This window comes from Balaenoptera physalus (assembly GCF_965194825.1).
Source record: "Balaenoptera physalus genome assembly, chromosome: 6".
Taxonomy (NCBI): Eukaryota; Metazoa; Chordata; class Mammalia; order Artiodactyla; family Balaenopteridae; genus Balaenoptera; species Balaenoptera physalus.
In genome coordinates this window covers 66275425-66299462 of record NC_138885.1, presented here as the reverse complement: position 1 = coordinate 66299462, position 24038 = coordinate 66275425, and the positions used below count along the sequence as shown (strand labels likewise).

The 24038-nt window shown below is 40.1% G+C and overlaps 1 protein-coding gene and 1 long non-coding RNA gene across 7 annotated transcripts in view; both read right to left on the bottom strand.

The window, feature by feature from the left end:
* RAPGEF4 (Rap guanine nucleotide exchange factor 4) overlaps window positions 1-24038 on the bottom strand; it is a 310972-nt gene that overhangs the window by 122079 nt on the left and 164855 nt on the right. For all 6 annotated transcript variants that reach the window (XM_082465339.1, XM_082465337.1, XM_082465338.1 and 3 more), the window contains 2 exons: window positions 17989-18061; window positions 14012-14031 (listed from right to left, as the gene is read on the bottom strand). In XM_082465339.1, coding sequence (XP_082321465.1) covers window positions 14012-14031; window positions 17989-18046 — 78 coding nt within the window. In that variant the 5' untranslated portion in view covers window positions 18047-18061. The remainder of the gene's footprint in view (window positions 1-14011; window positions 14032-17988; window positions 18062-24038) is intronic.
* On the bottom strand, window positions 7711-14005 carry LOC309662615. Its single transcript, XR_014264819.1, has 2 exons — window positions 9805-14005; window positions 7711-9318 (listed from the first exon to the last, which is right to left on the bottom strand). It is a non-coding gene; the product is annotated as an uncharacterized lncRNA (long non-coding RNA).

Here is a 24038-nt window from a genome sequence, read left to right as displayed (position 1 = left end):
CACTAAACATATATGCTGGAATTAGACAATTAAATAGATGACAGATGGTACAAGTCAAATTTCTCAATGTTAGAGTGAGAAGTTTCAAACAAGCAAGAAGAAGAGGCTAGAATGATTCATTTGGTAATGGATTACAGTTAGAGAAATCAGTATGAACTCATACTTGGCTAAATATAGATACAGATAGGTGTATGTATATATATGTATTTATAGATATGCATTATGCACGAGTTAGTATACCCACATCTATTTCCTTGCTCTTTTAGCTGAGAGGGCTTAGAAGCAATAACATCCCAGTAGTAACAAGCACCCAGATCTTGGTTTCTAATACCAAGATCTTCAATAAAAGGAACCAAGGATCCTTGACAAAACGGCTACTGCTAAGATGGGGACAGGGAATATACAAGCATCTAGTTGTGTCAAAAAATGTCCAAAAATATAAACCAAAACAAAATACGATTATGGAATATGTCAAAGAAACACAGGAGCCAACTTAAAGGGCTACCAGTGGCCAATGCTGGAACAACTTGACTAAGAAAATAAGTATAGTAATATTGGGTTATAACCCAAAATATAAAATAAATACCTGAGTCTATGCTGATATGAAAAACGGTTGAATAAATAAATAAATAAATAAATAAATGTGGTAGAAGAGACAATCCCCCATAAGAAGAATTTCAAATGATTTATGTAGATATCTGCTATCAAGGAGGTAGAGCATAACTCCCTTCTCAAGTGTGGGCTGTGCATAGTGACTTCCTCTCAAAGAGTTCAGTCTGGAAAGGGGATGACTTTACAGTGGAGAAACTTGGAAAATACTACCTTAACCAAATAATCAAAGTCAATGTTAACAATGATAAATCACCTTGATAGTACATATTCTTGATATGGTGTGATGAAAATGGTACATCTGTTGTCTTTCCCAGAAAACCTATAATCTGAGTCTGATCTTGAAAAAATATCAGACAAATCACAAGTGAGGAACATTCTCCTAAACACCTGACCAGTATCCCTCAAATTTGCCACTTCATCAACAACAAGGAAAGTCTGAGAAACTGGAACAACCAAAGGAGTCTAAGGAGACAGGACCACTAAATATGAAGTGATAGCCTGGAAGGGGTGCAGGAACAGAAAAAGGATACTATGTAAAAACAAAGGAAGTCTGAATAAACAATAGACTTTCATTACTAATAATGTATCAATATTGGCTCATAAAAATGCTAAAAGATAAAAATTGTCAATTCATAATTCTCTATCCTTTAAAATATCCTTTAGGAATGAAGGTGAAAGAAAGACATTCTCAAGCAAAGAAAAACGTTGGTGAATTTGTAGCCAGCAGACCTGTTTTACGAGAATTTCTAGAGGAAGTTCTTCAGTCAGAGAGGAAATGATACCAGTCAGAAACTTAGAGCATCAGAAATGAAGGAAGAACAACAGCAATGAACCAAAAATAATTCCAAAAATGGGAAGGGGATGAAGTGAAAACTAACTTTAAAAGATATAGATAGCTGTTTGGAAAAAAAAATTATTGCAGAGGAAATTCATTCTCCAATATGGTTGGGACAATATTAAAGTCCTTTTAAAAACTTCACTGAAAAAGGTAGGATATGAAACTATATATACAGTGTAAACTAAAATTTGTTTCTATGTATTAAATATAGAAACACTCAGAGCTCTGGGTGGTGGCATTTTAGGAGATTTTAAAAAACAGTTTTATGTTTCCAAATATTCAACATTAAGTACTATTATATTTATTATCAGGGAAAGATAACCATGATTTTAAAAATCCACTGTCTTGCTGGACTTCATCTTAGACTCTTGGCATAAACATTTCCCTTTAGGCACACAATATAAGCTTCAATGACTCATCTGAATGTAAATTTGGCTCACAGACTTTAAACCAAATAGATAAAAAAGAAGAATTCCTGTAATATCCCAGGACACATAGGATTGCTGCTATCATCTACTGGTTCAGAACCCACATCTAAGTATCTCAAAAGACTTAACAAGATCAAATCTTGTTAATTTCCACATCATACATGTTAAGAAGACAGTGAAAAAGAAATTATGATTCTGATTGAATGGAATGCATATAGTTTTTAAAGCACAATGCTTAGTGCAGTCAAAGCTGTTGCAAAATGTGAGGTCAACGTTATTCTCCTAACTGCTTCTGTCCTATTTCTTCATAAACAAGGGATGAAGACTAACCCCCAAATGTGATATTGATTGCATTATGCTGTTATCTGAGTACACCCGAGGAAGGGGACTGATTTTTTAGAAGTCAGCTGAATGTGCGTCACTGAGGAGGAATAGTGAACAGCTACTATTTCCTGTCCTGCCTTCTTCCAGGGCCAGACCTCCCCACTGTCAGAGCTGAGCCCACAGTGGTATCTCACCCACACTGACTCAGAATTGGGGTAGAGGGACCACAGGACCTACACTAGATCAGTCCGTGTCCTTCCCCAAGGTTTTCTATCAGTAGCTGCTGGGGAAAAACCAGGAATAGTTGGTGACCATGTTTCCAGGCTTGCGAAGAGGTGGAAGTAGAGCCCTTGGCCTCTATTAGTCCAAGGCCAGCTCCACACCTGCTCTTCCTGTGGACTTTGTTTTTGAACTGGCTTAAAATGGGTTTCTGCCACCTGTATCCTCCACAGTTTGGAGTTATATAGTAACTTAGTAACTGCATTCTTTTGAATCAGGAAAACATCAGAGGTGGTGAATAATGAAACTTTCTTTTTTCAGAAATCCTTTGGGTTCAGGTGACCTGGCTCTTACAATGTGTGAGGTATTTTGGCACTTAACTCCAGTCTCTCTCAGTACCACATTCTGATATAATTATCCGTTTAACCAGTCTCTGTCCTAGGCTGTTTAAGCTGTTAGGCTGTTTGCTCTTTGAAGTCAAGAATTCGTTTTAATTGGACTTTGTAGCTCCAGAACCAAAGTTTGTATCTGTGTGGCACATAGTGGGCACTTGATACATGTCAGTTGATTTTAAAAGAATTAAATATAATCATTTTTCCCCTACTATGGAATTACTTCACTCCTTCAAACTTAATTGGAAATTTGTGGCTAGGGGTTAATTTATTTAAGAAAAGGGGGGTTATTAACCCATTTAGTAGCATAAGAAACTATAAAGAGAATGATTAAACTAATTAAGAAAAATTGTTTCAAGCAGGTCATAGCCATTTAAATCATATGGAAATAATTTGTGGGCTAAGTTACAAATAATATGCCTCTACCTATTCATCCTAGGTCCCTGAGGATGTCTATTAAGTCACACTTTGTTAGCTTGATTCATTTACTATTTCTACTTGAAATATTCCATAAATCAACTTTTCATTAACCTTTTATTTGAAAGGTGATACCTGCAGTTATACACAAAATTTGCTCACAAACATAAATTCTCTTAAAATCTACAAAATATAACAGAAGGGGGGAGCCAAACCTAATAAAATTCTTGCTTATTTTTGTCTTATTTTTAATTCTTTCAGAAACATTCTAATTTTATTCATGCCCCATGAACAAATGCCCCATAAATTCATTCATTTATACTACTCAGTATAAATACCTAAAATCAAATCTCATTACCACTCTCTAATCTAATGTTTATTATCATTAACTATTGACTGGACAGGGGTACAGTACAAAAGCCTACTCATACCTCATTCCTGGATACTGTCTAGTATAACGACCTTCAAACTAGGTGTCCAAATTCACTTCATCCTGTCCTCCCTTTCTTAGCTGTTGGAGCTGCATCCTTCTGCGTGATTGGGCCAAGAACCCTTAAGTCGTCCTTGACTTCTCTCCTTCTCTCTCACCTCACATTTAATTCATCAGAAGATCCTATGACTCCATTTTCAAAATCCACCCAGAATGTAACACTTTCCACAGCCTCCAATGTGACTACAATATCTCTCTCTCCCCATGAGGCACCACATTAGCTGCTCAGGAGTCAGAGTTTAGTGACATTGCTATGTAAAACTATTTCCATTCTCATCTGCTTATGTATGTGAACAAGCTTTTCCAGTGCTTACATATCTAAAAACCAAGAAGTGGAGAACTGATGTTAACCCCCTGCTGCCTATAGATAACAAATACATTTTTAAAAAGCACCCAAGTCATTCAATGATGCTTTTACAGTTATAATTTAATATTTAATAATTATTTCTAAATATATATAAAATATTTATTTTGTTTTGACAATTGTATACTACTACTAACTGTCATTCAATTCAGAAGAAAAATTTTAAAGGCAACTTATGGTCATTAGAAATTTTAAAACATTAAGGTTTAAATATATACTTATTTTTGATACATAAAAGTGTAAGAGTGTGATCAATAAGACACTTTCAATCATAAAAATACATTACAACTTGGAGGTGCCACATTAACCCTGGGCAGCTCACATTTGGACACTTAACACGAAGGAAGATTATCTTCCGTTTTATTTAAGACACTTATGTTTGGGTCTTTGTTACTGTAGCTAAATCTGTATATTGACTAATACATTGTCATAATTTAAAAGTAATCAGGTGACAAAGATTCATTACAATAGGATAAAATTCTATGTGGTAAATAGAATGGGAATATAGTTTAAAGGAGAAAAAGAAATAATATAACATTGCCAACTGTTACAGAAGAGCTTATGCATATATTTTTTAAATGATGAGTAACAACATATTTCCCATAATGCCCAACTCTGGGCTAATACACAGTAAGCATTCTATAAAAACTTGCTAGTTAATAGAATCACTTCTTGGGGAAATCTGTTTGACTTACAGGATTGGGACTCAATATCTTTCTATGGACTTGCAGATCAGATGCCCCTTCATTTAGTAAAGTGAAATTATCAACAACATATGAGATTGGAAGATATATGAATGGATGAATGAATGAATGAATAAATGAGTTGGATATTTTGGATAATTCAGAGGTTCCCAAGTACCAGTCATCTTACAAAAGAAAATAAAATTTACTATTAATATTTCCACTTTCATCCAAACATTTTGCGCCACGTAACTAAAACTTCAGCTGTAAGGTTAGACATGTAGAAACACTGGAACGGCCACCAGAGGGAGCCCAAGTGTTTTTCTGAACATACCAGACGCCGAAAAGAAAACATAAAATATAAAGCTGGGGGAGCAGGGGACGGGTGTGTGTAGGGGAAGGGACCATTACCTGTTTCAGTCAAAAGAATATCTTGTTGAATGACACAGCCATTTTTGCAATATGTTACAAATTCCTTTACTAGGTAGTTGTACATTGCAATGCTTTGAAAATTTAAATAGAAGAATTTGTTAACATAATATTAAAAAAGCTCACATACCCTAAAACTAGAAGGTGCAGGGTGGACTGCCATGATGACATCCATGATTCTCTGCTGGGCCCCCAAACGAGCTAGGCGCCTTCTCCAGCTTATCTTCTTTTCTCTACTCTCTTACAGCTCTTACTCTCTACCCCATCCGTCTTTGTAGTCAACTTTGGGTGTGGTTTCCTCACTTTGTTTGGGATTGGGCTATCAAATTACAGCACCAAATCAGTGCTTGGTGTGACTTGGGAATTGTTCATTCTCTTAGCTAAGTTACAAGGACATTAAGATGAACGACTTTTCATTTGGCATCTTGCCGTCTTCCCAGAATTGAGCACTGGACCAAGTCCTAATAGGACGCAAGCTTTTAAAAGGCTTCCCAGACCCAGTCTCCTCCTAAACCAGAACCTACTGGACAGCCTCAGTGATCCCCAGTCTAGGATAATATCCCTGGACTGAGGTTACCAACAAGGGTGTGATCTCCTTTGGAATGAAGCTCCAGGGAAGCTTAATGTAGTGTTTTATGTTTGGGAGCAGTGCAAAGTTTGGGAACTTCCCCCCTGCTTTACCTTATTTGATCTCCCAACAATCCTTCTGCTGTGGTTCATTGGGGAAATCACCATTTTATCGATGAGGAAACTGAGGGTCAGAGAGCTAAGACTTGTTCAGTGTTGCTGGCTATTAAGTGTCAGGGACAGAAGCTGATGCACCTCTGGGGACACAGACTATAACAGTGGAAATGTATTGAATCCAGTCATATTAGTATATTCTGAGACAGAAATAAAATTCTCATCTTCCTCTTCTGTCAAATTACAAATAGGTAGAAAGTTGGATGGAAGTGAATTTAATGGCTTAGCACCTGTTTTACGGGGTATTTTCATAGTATGTTTTCCTAAGTTTCTTTTTGATGTGTGGATGGGATAATTTTATCATGTATGCAAATAAATGAGCAGAAAGCAGATTAAATTCCACAAGGTTAGGTCCTCTGCTGAATGCTGCTAGATTTAACATGTTGATTCAAGGCTTGACTATGGAATCAAAAGCATTCTTATTAAATTTGGCAATGATACCCAATTGGGTGGGGTGGCTGGCACTTAGGAAAACTGGAATGAAATTTAAAATAACCTTGACAAATGGAAAAGGAAAACGAGGTCAAAATTCAATAGAAAGCTTTGCAGAGTGATTCATTCAAGAGAAGGGGGAAAAAAACAAAGGAGAACCACAGAAATCAGAGAGCACTGACTGGGCAATTATAGCAGAAAAGGAGCTGGAGATCAGAGTGAACAATAGGCTTCAAAGGCATCAGCTCTAGATCTGTCATTTTTAAAAGGAAGGCATGATATTGGGATGTACAAATAGGGGGAAATTCAAACTAATTCCCCATCTTCATTCAAAACAGATCAACCTTTAGTTAAAAAAAAAAAAAAAAGAAAAAAATGGTGTTCTGTTGGAACCCTGAAATGCCTGATGCTTAGAAGTCAGATTTTGACAACTTTGCAAGGGCTCCTAGCAAGTGGAGTCCAAAATAATGAAAAGTTTTTGATTTTGAAAGGTTTTGAAAAGCTCTGGTACTCTGTTCCTTTGTTCGTGCATCGTTCCCCTCTCCCTTCCACCTGGGTAACATCTACGTTCCATCAAGAGCGCAGGGAGGCATTTCCTCCTCCTCCGGGAGGCCTGCTCTGAGCCCCTCCCCTCCTTCTGAGAACCACACGGCCCCATGTGCCTCCTGAGAGTATGCAGGGGGTGCCAGCACTGGCGCTTGGCCTGCCTCGTCTCACTAATCCTCCTGGCAGGCCCCTCGGCTTCCACCACTACGCCACTACTCCCACACCACTGTTACTCTTACCCTGTAGGTGGGGAAACAGAGGAGTAAAAGGTTAACTAACTTGTCCACCTTCACATGGTTAGTAAGCGGCAGAGCTGGACTTAAGCCCGCAGAGCCTCTAAGGCCACGCGGTCACGCCACGGCCTCCCGACCGCACGTGCCGCAGCGCTGCGGTGTGCTGGCGTGTGTTCACACGTCTGCTTCCATCCCCCGCTGCGACTCCCTGAAGGTGCTACACTTTATTTTCATGGCTCCACGTGGGGCCTGGGATCCATCAGTACATATGCATTCGATTAAAGGTTTTCAAGCAACTAGACAGCACATTCTGTGGGTACTTCTGAATCATTCTTTGACTGAAGGAAAATAGACAATAAAACAAAGCTGGAGAGAACTTAAACATTTATAAAAACTGGCAATAAGAATTCTGAACAGAGCCTGATCATATTACGAAAAAGTTGGTGTTACGATTTTCTTTTCTGGAAATTCTAAAGAATGAAAATGGTTAAATATAAATTTACATATACATCTGCATGTGTCCATATATATGTACATATGGGTGTGTATATGTGCGTCTATCTATAATGTAATTTTACCTAAAGGTAAAGAGAACAACTATAGAATAGTTTAATATCTATGGACTCAGGGCACTCTGACACCAAATTATTAGAAAAGAATCCAAATCCTAAATGACATGTAATCACTAGATTAATTTATCCAATCTGAGAACACTACAATTTTCTCTCCTAAACCTAAGATGTATTTTGCAAATAATTTGGTTTCCATCTGTCAAAACAAGGACAATAAACATTCAAATACATCAAACATAAACGATACTATATATTTTATTCTCACAGTCAATCAAGATAACATGCTAGCGGCGCCAAGTTACTGGTGATGAACATAATTGCCTGCAGCACAGAACAAAATATCTCTGAAGACAGCAATGTCCTCGCCCATAACTCTGGAATCAGCAGTGTAGTGTCTTACTGTCACCATGGCATTATGTTCTTGGCCCTGCTGAGAGTGGAACTAATTCTCAGCAGGAATGCCAATATTAAACAGCCTCACCTCAAGGCCGTGCCATTTGTTAAAGTGAGAGCAGAGAGAGGCTGCTGGCTAGAGAGACTGGGGAATACCATTTCTTTTATGATCATTATTTTTAACCATTAAACACTACCCAGGTTCTCTGTGATAGCTCGCCCAAGTCAAATTCTGACTACAGAAAAGACTGAGAACATATTCAAAGCAAGGTTATATGGTGTAACTCAGTGGCAGCCCTAGATCAGCATGGCAGCAGTACTCAAAGGCTCTCCTCCTAAAAATGTAGAGACACCGACATTAGAACACTGAATCAGTCACCAAATATAATTTGTAATATTATAAAAATAACTCTAAAATATATTAGCGAACCACCACCCCAATCAATACACCCCGATAGGTGCCCTTTCATCAAGCAAACTCACAGCTTGCAGGTCCTGTGAACACTGCCGAAGAACATTCAGAGGCAACAAACACATGGCGTAATTGACAACAGAAGATCAGCTGTTCAGAGAGTTCCCTGCACTTACTATTTACTGTGTAGATGAAGGTCAAGTACACGTCATCTTAAAAATTCAATCAGAAACAGAAACAGACTTACAGATATAAAAAAGAAACTTAAGGTTACCAAAGGGGGAACGTGGCGGGGAGGGATAAATCAGGAGCTTGGGATGAACGTACACACACTACTATATATAAGATAGACAACCAACAAGGACCTACTGTATAGCACAGGGAACTCTACTCAATATTCAGTGATAACCGATATAAGAATCTGAACAAGAATGAATATATGTATATTTGTAACTGAGTCACTTTGCTGTACACCTGAAACTAACACAGCATTGTAAATCAACTATGCTCCAATAAAATTTTAAAAAGAGAGAAAAAAATATTCAATCAGTATGCCACTGCAGAAGCTAGAGAGAGATGGCACAGGCCAGCTCTTATATGAGGAGAGGAAGAGATGGAATAAAAAGCAGAAAGAAATTCAGCAAGGGCCTCTTGCCCCATAAATGCATAATTCACAAACACAAAAACAAACATTTCTTCAGAGACCAAGAGCTGAAGTTGTCCTTGGCACCTTCGACATTAACAGGCTGTTTTTTCCCGGGAGGTGGGGCAAAGTAAGTCTTGGCTTGCTGAGCTACACGTTCTAATAGGCCAGCTAAGGAATGAGTATTTACACACTACAAACGCGTAATTTCGGGCCAGCAACACTGCTAAATCTAATCTTCTCTTGGGTGATAAGCAACTTGTCCTTCAAATGAAAACGAGCAGCTCAGGATTTTCTGCCTTCAGCGTTTGGTTGGTTTGCTCTCCTGTGTAGAGCTTCGTACCCTCAGCCAGTCACGTGTGTTGCTTCAGTGTGGTGACAGCGCTGGTTAAAACATTCTCACCCTAGACCAGAGGGAAATGGCTGCTGGGGTAGAGCTGTGAACTCTGGCCAGGATGTCCCAATCAGCTCTGGACACCTACCAGTCATGTTTTAAAGTAGGATTTTAAAAACTGTGTTCCACCATAAACTGTTGGTTTGAATTCACTTTGAAAGCTGGAGTTGAAAGGTTTTACAGAGTTTTATGGGGTTTTCTAAGTTTTTCTTTTTTAATATTTTAAGTTTCTATAAGGATACACAATTTCCTTTTTCTTCATCTGACCCAGAATCATAGCCAATCTACAATGGTAAAATAAGACGTCATCATTTAATTGGTGGAAAATATTCTAATCTGTTTTCTTTAACCTTGAAAAAGAGCAACAATAGAGATAAATGTTATTATAGTCCCTAAAAATTCCTAAAAGTGCTAACCTATTGAGCCTAGTAATTACTTGCTTATTATTGCTCTCTCCTTAATGAGAATTTTCACAAAGCATGTAAACTATGTCCTTACCATTTGCCATTTAAAACCTTATGTCTTTCTAATAATTCCCCAAAATTATTCTTCATATAAATAACCCATGATTTTTTTAAAAGTTTGGGAAGATTTAAGTAATCTTCTTAAAAGGAGACCAACCAAATAGCTTTACAAAACCCCCAGGCTTGCTTGTTATTAGCTGCTAGCATCAATTCTTCCAGTGCTTGGGAAACCTCTGGGCTCTGAGTTGATAGTGCTTTATATTGGGACCGTATCCTTGCGTATTTCACAAGAAGCTTACTAATCACACTGTCAACGTTATCACTGCCTAAAAAATGAAGACCTCAAATGACCCTTTTGGAAACAAGATGTTTGTAAATCAGAGAATGGGATTATTTTGATATCTTCCTGAGTCTATTTTCTGGCTCCTTCCATACTGAGGAAGAAACGTATAAACTTCTAAAACTACAAAACTCCTTAGCAGTTGCCTCTCAAAAGAATGGAGCATGATAAGCAACAAAGTCTATCTACGCAGCAAAATATTATAGACAAGCTCATTCCGTCAAAGGGCAACCGTAACATTCAAGTAGAAAGCATTCTTTTCATTGCGATTGTTATGTTCTGTGTTAAACATGGTCAGTCAGGTATGCCACTTATAGGAGACAGAAAAAAAAAAAAATTTAAACAGATCAAAGAGAAGAATCTATAAAACCAACAAGCCCAAACAATTGCAACCCTGACAAAACGGTCTTCTTGCTTTATTGGTTCAATGTTAATTTTTCTAACACTTTTATCAATTATTTTACAGGTTCCAGTATCCTGTGTCATCTAAAGTTGAATGATGTCCCTATGAATTATAATAAGTAGTAGACAAAATAATCCAGCAAGTTAACTGCCAACCTATTTGTTTCTATGGAAGTGCAATTTATGAAAAGAAAGTTCTTTCTATGAAAGGTAAGGCTCGGTCTGGAAATAAAATATAGCTGGCCAGGCAGCTAAAAACACCGTTTACTGATGTTTGCATATTTGATTAAAAGTTAAACATGGTGATTAACAAAATCAGGAGTAGAGCTAGAAAAAAGAATTTATTCTTTCCACAAAGAATCTGTTTGGACACTGAGACAACAGTCTAAGTGCTTTTGTTTTAGTCCACAGGCATATCATTGCTATTCAGAGAAACATAAAGGGAATATAACATTGCCCAGCACGTAGTTAAAGAAGGTAAAGGATAAAAGAAATCATCCTAACACAACTTGTCTCTTTTTTTTTTAAAGTAAGACATTTCTGTATTGCTTGTTTTTGCTTTTGTTTTTTAAAAATATATTTATTTATTTTACTTATTTATTTTTGGCTGGGTTGGGTCTTGCTGCACACAGGCTTTCTCTAGTTGCGGCGAGCGGGTGCTACTCTTTGTTGCGGTGCGCAGGCTTCTCATTGCAGTAGCTCCTCTTGTTGTGGAGCATGGGCTCTAGGCGTGCGGGCTTCAGTAGTTGTGACACGCGGGCTCAGCAGTTGTGGCTCACGGGCTCTAGAGCGCAGGCTCAGTAATTGTGGCACACATGCTTAGCTGCTCCGTGGCATGTGGGATCTTCCCAAACCAGGGTTCGAACCTGCGTCCCCTGCATTGGCAGGCAGATTCTTAACCACTGCACCACCAGGGAAGCCCCCAACTTGTCTCTTATAAAGGAAAAAATTCAATTAACATTAACACCACTTTAAGGCTCTTAGGTTTCTTTTTATCTTTCTAGAGCTTCAACTCTACTCATGAATGTCTTTCATCTCATTCGCTTTATTTTGAATGATGGCATCGGAGAGCTTTCCTAATAGCATGTGGTGACGTTGTATCCACTCTACTTGCTGATAGAGAAAAAGTATGCTTCCTCTTGCTAGTGAGTTTGACATAGAATGACCCAAACAAATACAAATAAGTATATACTGTGAGTAGTTATTGGGGAGACAGGCTGGCCAGCCCCCTAAATCTCTGAGGGCAAGACACTGTTAAATTCATTGTATCTGACTTTCTGCAAACTTCAAATGCCTCTTTTGTCATGAAGTGAGCTACATGACAGCTGGTAGGCTTTCTGCTTAGAACGTTGTATCCGTCGTTCCACTGTGGGGAGGTCCAACCTAAAGGTCACCGGGTGCCTAAGAGAGACAGAGCATCCTTTTGAAGCTTAGAACATTTGAGACCTCCTGGGGCCTGGCCATTCTGTGTGTGCTCTCCACACCACTGACAGTCCCTTGATGAGGAAGCACCAGGCCCTTTTATCATCTTTATTTGGCTAATGATCCAAGTATTATTTGTTACAGCGTGCTTTGGGACATCCGTGCCCAAAATGGTGCCAAGATCGGTTACTTTAGCATCTAAAGCCTATTGTTTTAGACTCTCCATGAACCTGATCATCTACAGCTTTACTCAACATACAAAGATACATTTTTTAAATAGCAAAATACCATTACAAAGGTTCACTGAACAAAGACATTTTAAGGAGGGTTAGTAGACATTTGATCATGTCCAAAACGTCCATTGGACATTTGGTCCACATCAAAAGGTCCCTGAAATTTGGTTGTATCCAAAAAGTTCATAAGCATATTTGGTCCATGACAAATGGTTTTGGACAGGACAAATATCAAGGACCTTTTGGCATGGACCAAATGTCTCTATAGATGCTTTTGGACCAGACCAAATGTCCTTCAAGGTTAAGGAGAGCCATAAAATGTAAAAGGACGGTTACTTTATAAGGGGTAGGGCATTTTTCAGAGGAGAAAAGACAGCTAGAAAGTGATACGAGACTTGATAAAATAATAATTATTGCAACAGTCCTCACCTTTACTGAGCTCTATTGTATGACTCTCTATGCTTTCCACAGATTATCTCACTCAGTATTCACGATGGCCTCTTAAGGTAGTCACAACCAACACCCACAGTTTAAAAAGAGGCAAGGATGTTTAGAGAAGCCAAGTGGCTTGCGCAAAGTCCCGCAACGAGGAACTGAAGTCCTCTGCTGAACCAAGTCAACGAGGACTTGGTGTGACATTTGAAGTGACATTGCTAGGTCTTGAACCCAAATTTGTAGTGGTGTAGCAGTGGACCAGAATTCCCAACCAGCCCTTTAAAACCAACATTATGAAAACAGGAAGACCTAAAGAAAGCTAGAGTCAGACCTCTGAAAAGGAATACAGAAATAGTCTGAAATTACCACAGACACCGGACCAAAAGCAGGGAAAGGACAGAAAAGGGAGACAGTTCTGTAACACTGTCACTTGGGTACAGCAATTGAGGAACACAATGACAAGTCGATACAATGGAGAGCCACCAAGCACCACTTCAGATTAATCCCTACACACTTCCATATTAACCCTTCCATGTTGTTGTCTAAATTTAGATTCCAGTTAATATCATTATTATTTGCATGCAAAGACAATGCCACTACACCACTACCAGCCTTAGAAGGAGTACTTGGCACTGGTTCTTGGTGAAAGGTTTATCCTAAAGCACCTACTCTCTTACCTGTTTGCCCTGACCAATTAGAACAATTCATTATTTTCGACTTCCAAAGAGAAATATTGACTCTAATGCACTTGGATACAATTATAAAATCAACTGGCCTGAAATCTCATATTTTGTATTCCTACTAAGGAAAAACAGCTAATTTTCTATGTGCTGTTAAACTAGTGGTTTGCTCTACTGCCATGTATGCATCATGGGAAAAAGAAAACACTTATCAATTATACTGTTTGTCCCTAGAATAACCTTTCTTCGGACTAGTTAACATCAAGGACATGTGATGACCACGTCAGAGCAATCAACCTTCTCCCCTTCGTATTTCAAAGTGACTCACCAAAGATGCCGGAGTAAGATTAGAAAAATATTTACTGCTCTGTTGAATGTGGATAAAGAGCTCTCTTTGATGGTAGCATTACCACAATTATTTTTTACCTTATGACAGTTTTTAGAAATTAGGCAGAGACAGAGTAGCTACTCACGTTCTCCTTGTCAGGAATCCCTAGAAGAGAAAAGAGAGAGAGAAAGAGCATGAGCTGTAAGATCAACTTGCAAAATGGAAATGAAATCCCTTGCTGAATCAAACCAAGTAAAATTTTGGTGTTTTCAATTTGTCTTTCCATAAAAACTTACATAATGCTGCTTAGAAAAATAGCAGCACCTACCAAAATCTGTAACATAAATAAATCAGTGAATCAGGAGCAGGGCTGTGTGCCAGACAATAAAATCTCATACTTATTTTGCTTTTCTACCATACGCTTTACTCTCCTAGAGGTAAAAATCCATCCCTGCCTATCTTACACCATGTGAGCAACTGTCTCAGAGCAATTACTCTGTCTCGGGCACCAGAACACTCAGAATTTTAGACAAACACATCAACTCTTAAGTTGCACATATTGTATTTTTCCAAGGCAAACCACCTCACACCGCTCCAGGGATTTGAACCTGGGGGCAAGTCGCACATAAAGACTACTAGCACACAACTTTTATTTTGGGCAAAGCAAACTGCTGCTGCTTCCAAGTCAGGTCTAAGCAGGCAATGGCTCTTTCCAGGGGTGTCTCAATTTTCTTAGCAAATAAGTTAATCGTTCGTCCATTCACTCATTTACACACATTTCATTAGCACTTGGTCCAGGCAGGCACTGGTCCTTTGCACTTCCTTTGGGTCTGCTACTCTGCCATGATAAGGGTGGCCATACTGGAAGGTCACCAGCCAGAGCAGAGCTTACTGGCCCCAGTACAGTGGGAACAAGCGGCCTTATGCTGAAGAGACAGAAGTCCAGGTGGTTTTTATGTGTGGCTTGCACCTAGCTTAGAACTACTGGGGCGGTGTGAGGGGGTTTGCAATGCAAAAATATAGGACATCCAAATTCTGAGTAAGCAGGACTTTATGTGTTTAATAAGGGGCCATACAGGACTTAAAATATTGGCATTAAAAGCACCGAGTGCCCATCCTAATAGGCAGCAGTAAGCAGGAGGGGTAAGAAAAGATTATTAGGAAACATACCCTAATTAAACTTTGACCCCCCAAACTGGGATAGTATCGGGACATAAAAGCTCAGGCAGGAAACAAGGGGACAGAAAGTGTTGTCCTCTCAAGCAGAGTATTAATGAACGTGTTTGCCATCACTTCTCAGATCTGCCAGAAAGAGTAAGGGTGGCCCAATGTCAGCACTCTGAAATTCGTCTTGAGTTCATCCATCCATTTATCCATCCATCCAACGACCATTTGAAAGGACTAGAGTTGACTAATGAGGAGATACAGGGTTGTAACAGAAGCTTACTTTCTAGGAGGTTTAATAAGATAAACACACAGTTGTACAAATCATCATATCAGGGTGGATAGAAATTAGGGTATTTGTAGAGAAATAATACTGAAAAGGTGCTCTCAGGCCATGCAGGGACTTGAAAGTTGGGCTAAGGCATTAGCAGTCTTGGAATTTCACCTTCTATGACTGGCAATGGACCATCATTAAAGGTTCTGAGCAACAGAGTGGTATGATCAAGAAAAAGGAGGGAAGGGACTTTTCAAAATTCAAAGACACTTAAGACATAAAAACCAGAGGCAATGGCATGGTCCTTGACTGAAGCCCAGTTTGAACGATTAACTACAAAGACATTCAGCTGGGGAAATTCGGACTTGGATTGAGTGCTGGATATCATTAAGGAAAATCATACCAGTAATTAGGTATGATAATGGTGTGGTTTTTGCATGGAAAAGTCTGTATTTTCAAAAATGCCTGCTGAGGTATTTGGGGCGAAATGTATATATATGATTAGAAGAAGGAAATATGGCAAAATAATAATATGAAAATACCTATCAAATTATTAATAATCTTATTTAAGTATTAAAGTTTAATATTAATTAAAGTGATGACAATACAGGTATTAACTGTGTCATTCTGTATGCTTGAAATTTTTCATAATAAAAAGTAAATTTAAAAAGTTCTGTGTAAGTCAGGTGTAGGGTAAACCCAGGGTGAAATAATGAAGGTTCAAAGCCAGTTGAGCCATCTTTGCTCTCAGGTCAAGGGTGATGAGGCCCTCAGCCAGGGGGCTGCAGAGGGGAGAGAAAGGAAAGAATATGAACACTACACAGGAAGGAACAAGGGACGGACAAGCGATTAACTTTTGTGGGTGGAGGTGAGAGAAAAGAGGACCCCAAAACAGTGGAGGTTTAGTACCCGGTATGGGAGGACAGTGGAATTATGACTGGAAATACACTTTCAGGAGGAAGGATGGCTTGTGGGAATCACGATGTATTCCGTTAACTGATATTTTGAGTGCATGAGACCAGTAAGACATCTGGGTGGAAAGAGAATCAGATCAGCAGTTATTTGGAAAGTTAGGCTGCCCTTTGTAAGACTCAAACAGATTTGTATCAGTTGCAAGAAAGGATGCAACGGTGGAGGGGTCAGTATAGAGGAAAAAAGAGAAAAACAGCCAAGGCTGTGTAAACTTCCAGCTGAGGGGAAGAATACCTATGAAAGAATACAAGTGGCCAGAGAGATACAAGAAAACCAGGATAATGCAGTGGAGGCTGGGACCCAAGGGAGAATGGAGTCCAAACATGGAAAATCTTACCCAGTCATAGAGAATGTGTAACAGTAATGACTGAGTCTGGCTATTGGTTGGTCACTGGAGAATTCAGATGGCTTGAGTCAAGAAGTACATGGCAGAAGGAAGACTTTGAGGGGTTAAAGAGTAACTGGTGGTGAGGAAATAATAGCTCACATCATTTGGGTGCTTATTATATGCCCGGCACATTTGCTTCTAAACATTTGACACATTTTGCTTCATTTAATCCTCACAACAATCCTATGAGGAAACCGAGGCACAGAGACACTAAGTGGCTTGCCAGAAGTCACACAGCTAGGAGACAGCACAGCTGGGGTTTCCAGCTCAGTTACTGGTCATCCCTAGATCAGCCAGGAGAGAAAAATCAAGAACAGGGGAAGAAATGAAAGGAAAGAAAGATCTGCCCTCCAACACCCACCTCTCCAAGGACAGAAGAAAAACAGAGAAAGAGAGGGCACATGCTGCCCAGAAACTGGGAAACAGAGGGGACAGAAGCTCACTTAAGATCCTGGTCAAGCGGGAAGGAGGGTCACCTGTAGAGAGTGACAAGTCTGAGCGTGACAATGAAAGTGGGAATTCAAGGAGGTAGGAAGAGGATGGGAAGGGTGACTCTGGCTCTGAAGATGCTTGGAGTGGAAGTACTACTCGATCCATCAGTGTGTCAGTGTTGAAGTGCTACAGCTTCAGAAACCCCAGGGCTCGCAGCCTTGTCACACATATACAGACAAGAGCCAAGTAAGGGGACCCAGAGCCTCAATGAGCAACTCCCCGGGATGGTATCGAGCGCTAAAAAGATGCTTCTGACATGCATGAACAGATAAACAGACTCAGGACACAGGATTTCTTCGAGTCTAGTGGGCACCCGTTAGAAAAGAGCATCACAGAGAAAAACTTCCTTTCTTTTATGATCAGCCAGAGACTGATCTGGCTGATTCCAGGTCTCTTACAAAAGGCCTGGAATTTGAAGAGGCCACGATTTAAGAAGAATAAAGAATGAATCCCGCTGCTTCTCTCCTTGATCAGTAGCATCAAAATAAGCAAGAGGTGTGGCTCTCAGGTGTCTATGACAAACACAGTTCATGAACCCCATTTTTAAAAGAGCCCAGAAACAACACTTTAAAATGAGGGTATTTTGGGAAAGCATGCTGGAGTTCCAACTAGTGCCAGAACATACCTCCCTCTATCAGCTAAGACCACAAAATTATACTATAGGAACAATTTTTAAAAATAACTCAAGTGTGGGCTGGTGGGTCTGTTTATCCACAAAAGAGTCTGGAGACTTACTCCGTCAAGCTGGTGTAGGACGTTATTTTTTTGTCACATGAAAACACATACCGCACAACAGATTTTTATATACAAAATGTTCATATTTTTCACTTACTGTCATTGTTAGAGCCTGTTTCCATAACACCATAAGGAGGAGCCAGAAGTCCTGCCATGTACTGTCGATATTTCTGAAAGACAAGATTGTAAACTCAGTGTACAGATATTTACTCACTTTGAGCATTCATGTATTTACATGTTAAAAAGCAGAAACGCTGGGTGTCAGGAAGCATCTGAGTCTTGTATTTATAGAGCCACGGAGCGTGCTGTCTGGGCTCTGTGGTCTAAAATAAAAATGCTGTGTTCTAAAGAGGTCTTCCCGGATGAGACTGAAAGAGCCCCTGTTGGGTAGGGGGCTCTAGCACAGCCCGTTCCGCCATGTACTTGTGACTGATTAACCAAACGGTGTGGGCTTTTACCCTCCCCTCCACCTCTTGCCCAGCTTCTCAGGCTCTCAAACACATGCTCAGGTTTTTGAGGAGGGAAAAGACATTTGGTTTTTGCAGATGCAGATACAAATAAAAGTGCCGCCTTCTTAACAGGTGAATAGCACTGAATCAGCCGTCTTTCAAAGCAAAAAGAAATGCATCTCTAGAAAATGTCTGTTTTGAAAGAAGCTGATTCATCGCCATTTACCAACTTCCTTTTACACTGTACACCTGCCCGTTATGTGACCTCCAAAGAACTTTCCATTTGTTGTCAAATCGAATAGTTTGGCTTCATTTAGAACTATTTGGATTCCCCTGAATTGTCTCCCCCCTAACTTTTGGTCCAGGCCTGCTTTAAAACCTGGACTCAGGGACTCAGCGATCCCTATTAGCCTCGGGAGTCTGTGCTGTTTTGAAGGGATAAGGCGTGGTGAGCATAACGCACGTAGGTAGGGCACCCAACAAGACAGGAGCGACATTTATGAAGAATGGAAAAGGAGCGTGAGACAGCCTCTCTTCTCAGGTAACAAGGACAGCCCCTCCCCTTTCAGAATGAAAAGCTGGGCAATTTTATTTATTGCATGGTGTCATGTATATTTATGGTTTATAATTATGATGACACATAAATGTTAAACAGCATCAAAGGAATCAACACTCTATAACGTGCTTGTGGGTTACACAAACGTCAGCAGAAAAGACTTCATCTGTAGCAATGGGCAGCTGGCAGCATGCGGTATTTGAGCAGCCATCTGGCCCATTTGGTAGATTTGAATGGTGTTTGTAAAGTAACATTGACGAGTTCTCAAAAGAGCCTTCTTCTAGTCAAGATGTGACTAGCGTTTTGTTTTTTTTTTTTTTTTTAATCCTTTTTTCTTCTCGTTCGGAGGCAGCTATACTAACACCTGCCTGCAAACATTTAAAATCATGATTTTTCTCTGCCTCTGAGTTAACTAATCACTCAAACATACGCATGGGACCAATCCATCACCCTGCATTCCTGACATTTCCTTTGATAATTTCCCAATTCTGCTTTTCCTCTTTCTTATGATACCATCTACTCTTCTTCCTCATGAGAAAGCACTGATCAAAGCATACTTCTGGGCATAATATTATGCTGGATTCTGAACAAAACAGGCTCAGAGAGAGCAGATGGGCTAGGTTATGTTCTAAGAAGATCCTAGGACCCCCTACAGCCTTTTGAGGTTTTCCTGTCACTGTTAGCAACTACATTAACAGGCTCCTGAAAGAAATAATTTATGTTAAATTAAAGGAGCAATTTTGCTTTGCTTAGAAATGTTGTTTTGGATGCAATGGATGCAACTTGTCTCGGGCAACTCGATGTCAATTTCCATGAACTCCAGGGAAGCACCTTGCTGACTCCTAAATGAACAGGACTCCGCCTTCCTTCAACTCCATAGCACTAGGTCTGAGGTGGGCTCATGGAGCATGTTACCAGGCCTGGGAACAGAAAACAGAGCAGCCGTTCGGGGCGCAGAGTGCGGGCTGGGCTTCAGCGTGTGTTTGTACTGAGCATCTACTATGTGCAGACTGTGTCCTAGACACTGGGCTTACTGCAGAGAACAAGCAGACAAGGCCCCTTGCACTTGTGAGACATCGATCTCCTGCAACACAGGGTACCCTGTCTTGAACATAATAGGATATTAACACTTATCGTTGACTTTTGGAATGTGAATGGACATTTTCAAACATATATAAAAATAGAAAGAATACCACACCGCATACTTAACATCCATCCTCAATAATTATTAACTCATGACTAATGTTATTTCATCTACATTCCTATCCACTTGCCCCTCCCAGAGTTATTTTGAAGCAAATTCCACATATCATATCATTTAATCCATAAATATTTCAGTAGGAATCTCTGAAAGGTAAGGATTCTTTCCTTCCCCCAAACAAAACCATAACACCACTATCACAACTAAGAAATGTAACAACATCTCCATAATATCCAGTCAAGGTCAAATTTCTAATTGTTTCATAAATGTCATTGCTGAATTGAATTTAAAAATAATTTATTAGATACATAGATGAATGGAACAGAATACAGAGCCCAGAAATAAACCCACACGTATATGGTCACTTAATGTACAACAAAGGAGGTGCTGGGAAAACTGGACAGCCACATGCAAAAGGATGAAACTGGATCACAATCTTACACCATACACAAAAATTAACTCAAAATGGATGAAAGTCTCGAACATAAGACCTGAAACCATTAAACTCCTAGAAGAAATCATAGGCTGTAGGCTCCTTGACGTTGGTCTTGGCATGAATTTTTTTGGATTTGACAGCAAAAGCAAAGGCAATCAAAGCAAAAATCAGTAAGTGGGACTACATTAAACTGAAAAGTATTTGCGCAGCAGAAGAAACAATCAACAAAATGAAAAAATAACCTACTAAATGGGAGAAAATGTTTACAAATCATATATCTGATAAGCGGTTAATATCCAAAATACATAAGTATAAAAAACCCAAACTCAGAGATACAGAGAACAGATGGGTGGTTGCCAGAGGTGGAGGGTGGGGAGTGGGTGAAATGGGTTTTTAAAACCTATTTCTGCAGAACCCTGGGCTCCTTGGAGGACCCTCAGGCAAGGGTACCATGCAAGCAGAACCTTCAACTAGAGTGTCTTCACTTTTAGCTGATATATAATTTAGAGTTCTAAGAGCAATTTCATTTGAAAGATGACTTTTGCTTCTAAAAAAGAAAAGTTTACAAACCACAAGATTAAATAATCTCTAAACTTCCAGCCAGACAGATGTCACTCAAAGATCTCCACGAAGAATCAACAAAGACCAAATTAGGATTTGCCTATGAATTGTTAGGGATTCTATTCTCTGTTAGAAAGACGTCTATGGTTGTAGATTGGCCAAATGACAGGCCGCTCCATACCTGAAAGGGTTATCAACAAAACCGGCAGAACTAAGAATTTAACTGAAATGCATCATGGTGCAATGCTGTCCTTCTCAAACTGAGGTGTGCAGATCCCCCCCAGTGTAGCACCCAGCAGGGCAAGAGGGTATGTGACAGGGGTTAACAGGAGCTCTTCCTAGAGCTTAACATTTTAGTCTATGTCAAATAGTTTAAAGGATTACTTTTATATTATGGAGCAGAAAACTAAATTTGCATAAATTTTGAAGATTAAAGCATGCGACTTCAAAGAAATTTTGAGCTTGCTTCTGGCTACTTCTAGCTACAAAGGGTCTAGACCCCAGGCGTTATGTATTGATTTCCTCTGCATTCAGAGAACTTCAGTGGAAAAACCCAAGCGCCTCTGATGTAATAGAAAGCATGCAGATGCTGGAATCACACAAGAAAGGGGTCTTAATTCTGATTCTGCCACATGCTACCTGTGTGAACCTGAGTAAGTTACTCACCTCAGTTTCCTGGGATAATATCACCCATCTTTCAGGGCCATTGGGAGGATGAGAAATAAAATCTAGAGAAGTGCCCAGCACATATTAGGCACTTAATAAATGATTACTATAGTAGTAATAAACAATCAAGAATTGATCAAACTAATCCCAATATATTTGATGATATTTCCCAAGCAGAGTCTCCAGCTTTAGGGAAGAACACTCTAAGTGACTTCTTATTACTGAGGCTGTTGATACACACACAGTATAAAGACCCACAATACATCCACTGACCTGTCTGCTAAAGGGAGCTGCGGAGAAATAAGAATTTAAAGAATAGATGTTCTAAAGTAATTTTATAATATACTGCCTATTTTCATACCCACATGGTAAAATAGTCCAAGGAAAAGGGAAGAGCCCAGGAGAGGAAGCCCAGAAATAACTGAACAAAAATAAGTAAAGCCTTTCAGCCATCAGAACTGATTTTGGTTAACAAAATCTTAAAAAAAAAAAAATCTCTAAATTACAATTGGCCAGTTTTTAAAGCAAAGTCAGTGCAGGGAAGAAGTCCTCAGGCTAGTGAGGCCAGAAGCCTGTTCTTAAATCAAGGTGGAGATATGCCACTGGCTATCCTAATGTTTTCTGAGAAAAGACAAAAGATGATAGTCTTAGGAAGGTTAAAACCTGGTCCATCTCTCAGCGCCTTCACTGTCCCCCCAAAGCCACTGAGGAAGGCTGGCTGGGAGGCTGGCAGAGGAGCCACCAGGCCGAGGGAGGCTGGGGGTAAATCCAGCTCTGCTCCACAGCCTTGAGCCCCACGCTGGGGCTGCTCCCACCCAGAGCAGGGGGTACCTTTCTCTACTCCGCACAATGGCTCCACATGGCCCAGCTGTAGCCTAGGAGCCAGATATTAAAGTTGGGTGGTGTCTTCGCTGGAGGAGGGGGGCATAGTAGACATATGTCATATTCTAAAGGCCAGTCTCAATTTGCCAAGCAGGACACACAGAGAATAAAGGCTGGCAGCTTGAACCCTAGCTAGATCCCCTGTGACAAGAGAAGAAGGGGTCCCAGTAGGGCAGAACTCCCCACTCTGGAAGTCAAGGCTTTCCTGACACACTGAGGGCTTTCCTGGGTGTTCTCCGAGCTGCTGCCCGCTGCCAAGGCCTCTAGGCTGCCAGCATGCAACTGTCACCACATTCCGCAGCAGCCAGGCGCAGACCTCAGCCTTGGGTACAAGCCTTCCCAGCAACTGTCCCCTGCCTTTTGCCACCAACCCCATCCACCTAGGAGATCTTCAGGTTTCAGGAAAAGCGTAAATAACATCCTTAGGCTCGGATATCAACACTAGAAAAACATTAAAAACAGGAAGCCATGAGGATGATTGACAGGCCTTGCTGTGAGCACCTGAGGGTAGGGGCGATGCACACGTGCTCAGAACAGGGACATGCTAATGACAGCTCATGGTGGGCAGTGTCCAGGGTTGGGGAAGAATAGAGGGGACTCTACCAGGGGTGTGGGGATGTGTCGTGTCATCATGTCCCATTCATAACAAATGTACTAGGGTCTCCCAAAGTATTAAAGCTGAGTTCATGAAGTGTAATGACAAACAGGTTGCCTGTACTTTCTCTGGAAGTATCCTGATTATGTGGTAGAATAACTTAGAATAGGGAGGTAAAGTATAGGCCCCTCCCCTTTTTTCTGTTTCTTGGCAACAGTTCTTTCACAGCTTCTGTATGTATAATGTATGGTGGGAAAACGGACATGGCACGTTGCTCTAAAATCCCAGAGATCTAGAGAATTCTTAAACATGTGAAGAGTAGAAGAGAAGGGGAAAAGGTAAAGCAGTTGTAGAGGGAAACCTTCATGCAGAATTTTTCTTTTTACCCTTTTAGAGCCATAGGTACCGCTTCTCCCACAGCGGATCACTGGCTGGACCGAGTTTACCTCTTATTGCCGACTTATTCTTTTCCCTTGTTTCTTGATTTCTCTAGCATCGACCTAACAGGGCACAGAGAACTTCCACTGCCTCTTCTTCAGTGATGTTTAATTCATCCTTCGGCTCTACTATAGATATTTCTAAATGGAGGCAAAATCTGTTTGCCAACTCCCGGCCATTTTTAATTCATGAGTAACCTGCAAGAGCTGTAGTTTGGAGGGCAATAATCACAACTATAGCTCTAATGGAGGAAGTTTCCCAAACCTGAATCGCTTAAGAATCCTAGAATGAAGCCCGAATAAGATGATGCTGCAAGTAAGCAAATACAGTCTCCCACAAAAACTTCCTGTTTGAAATTCTCTC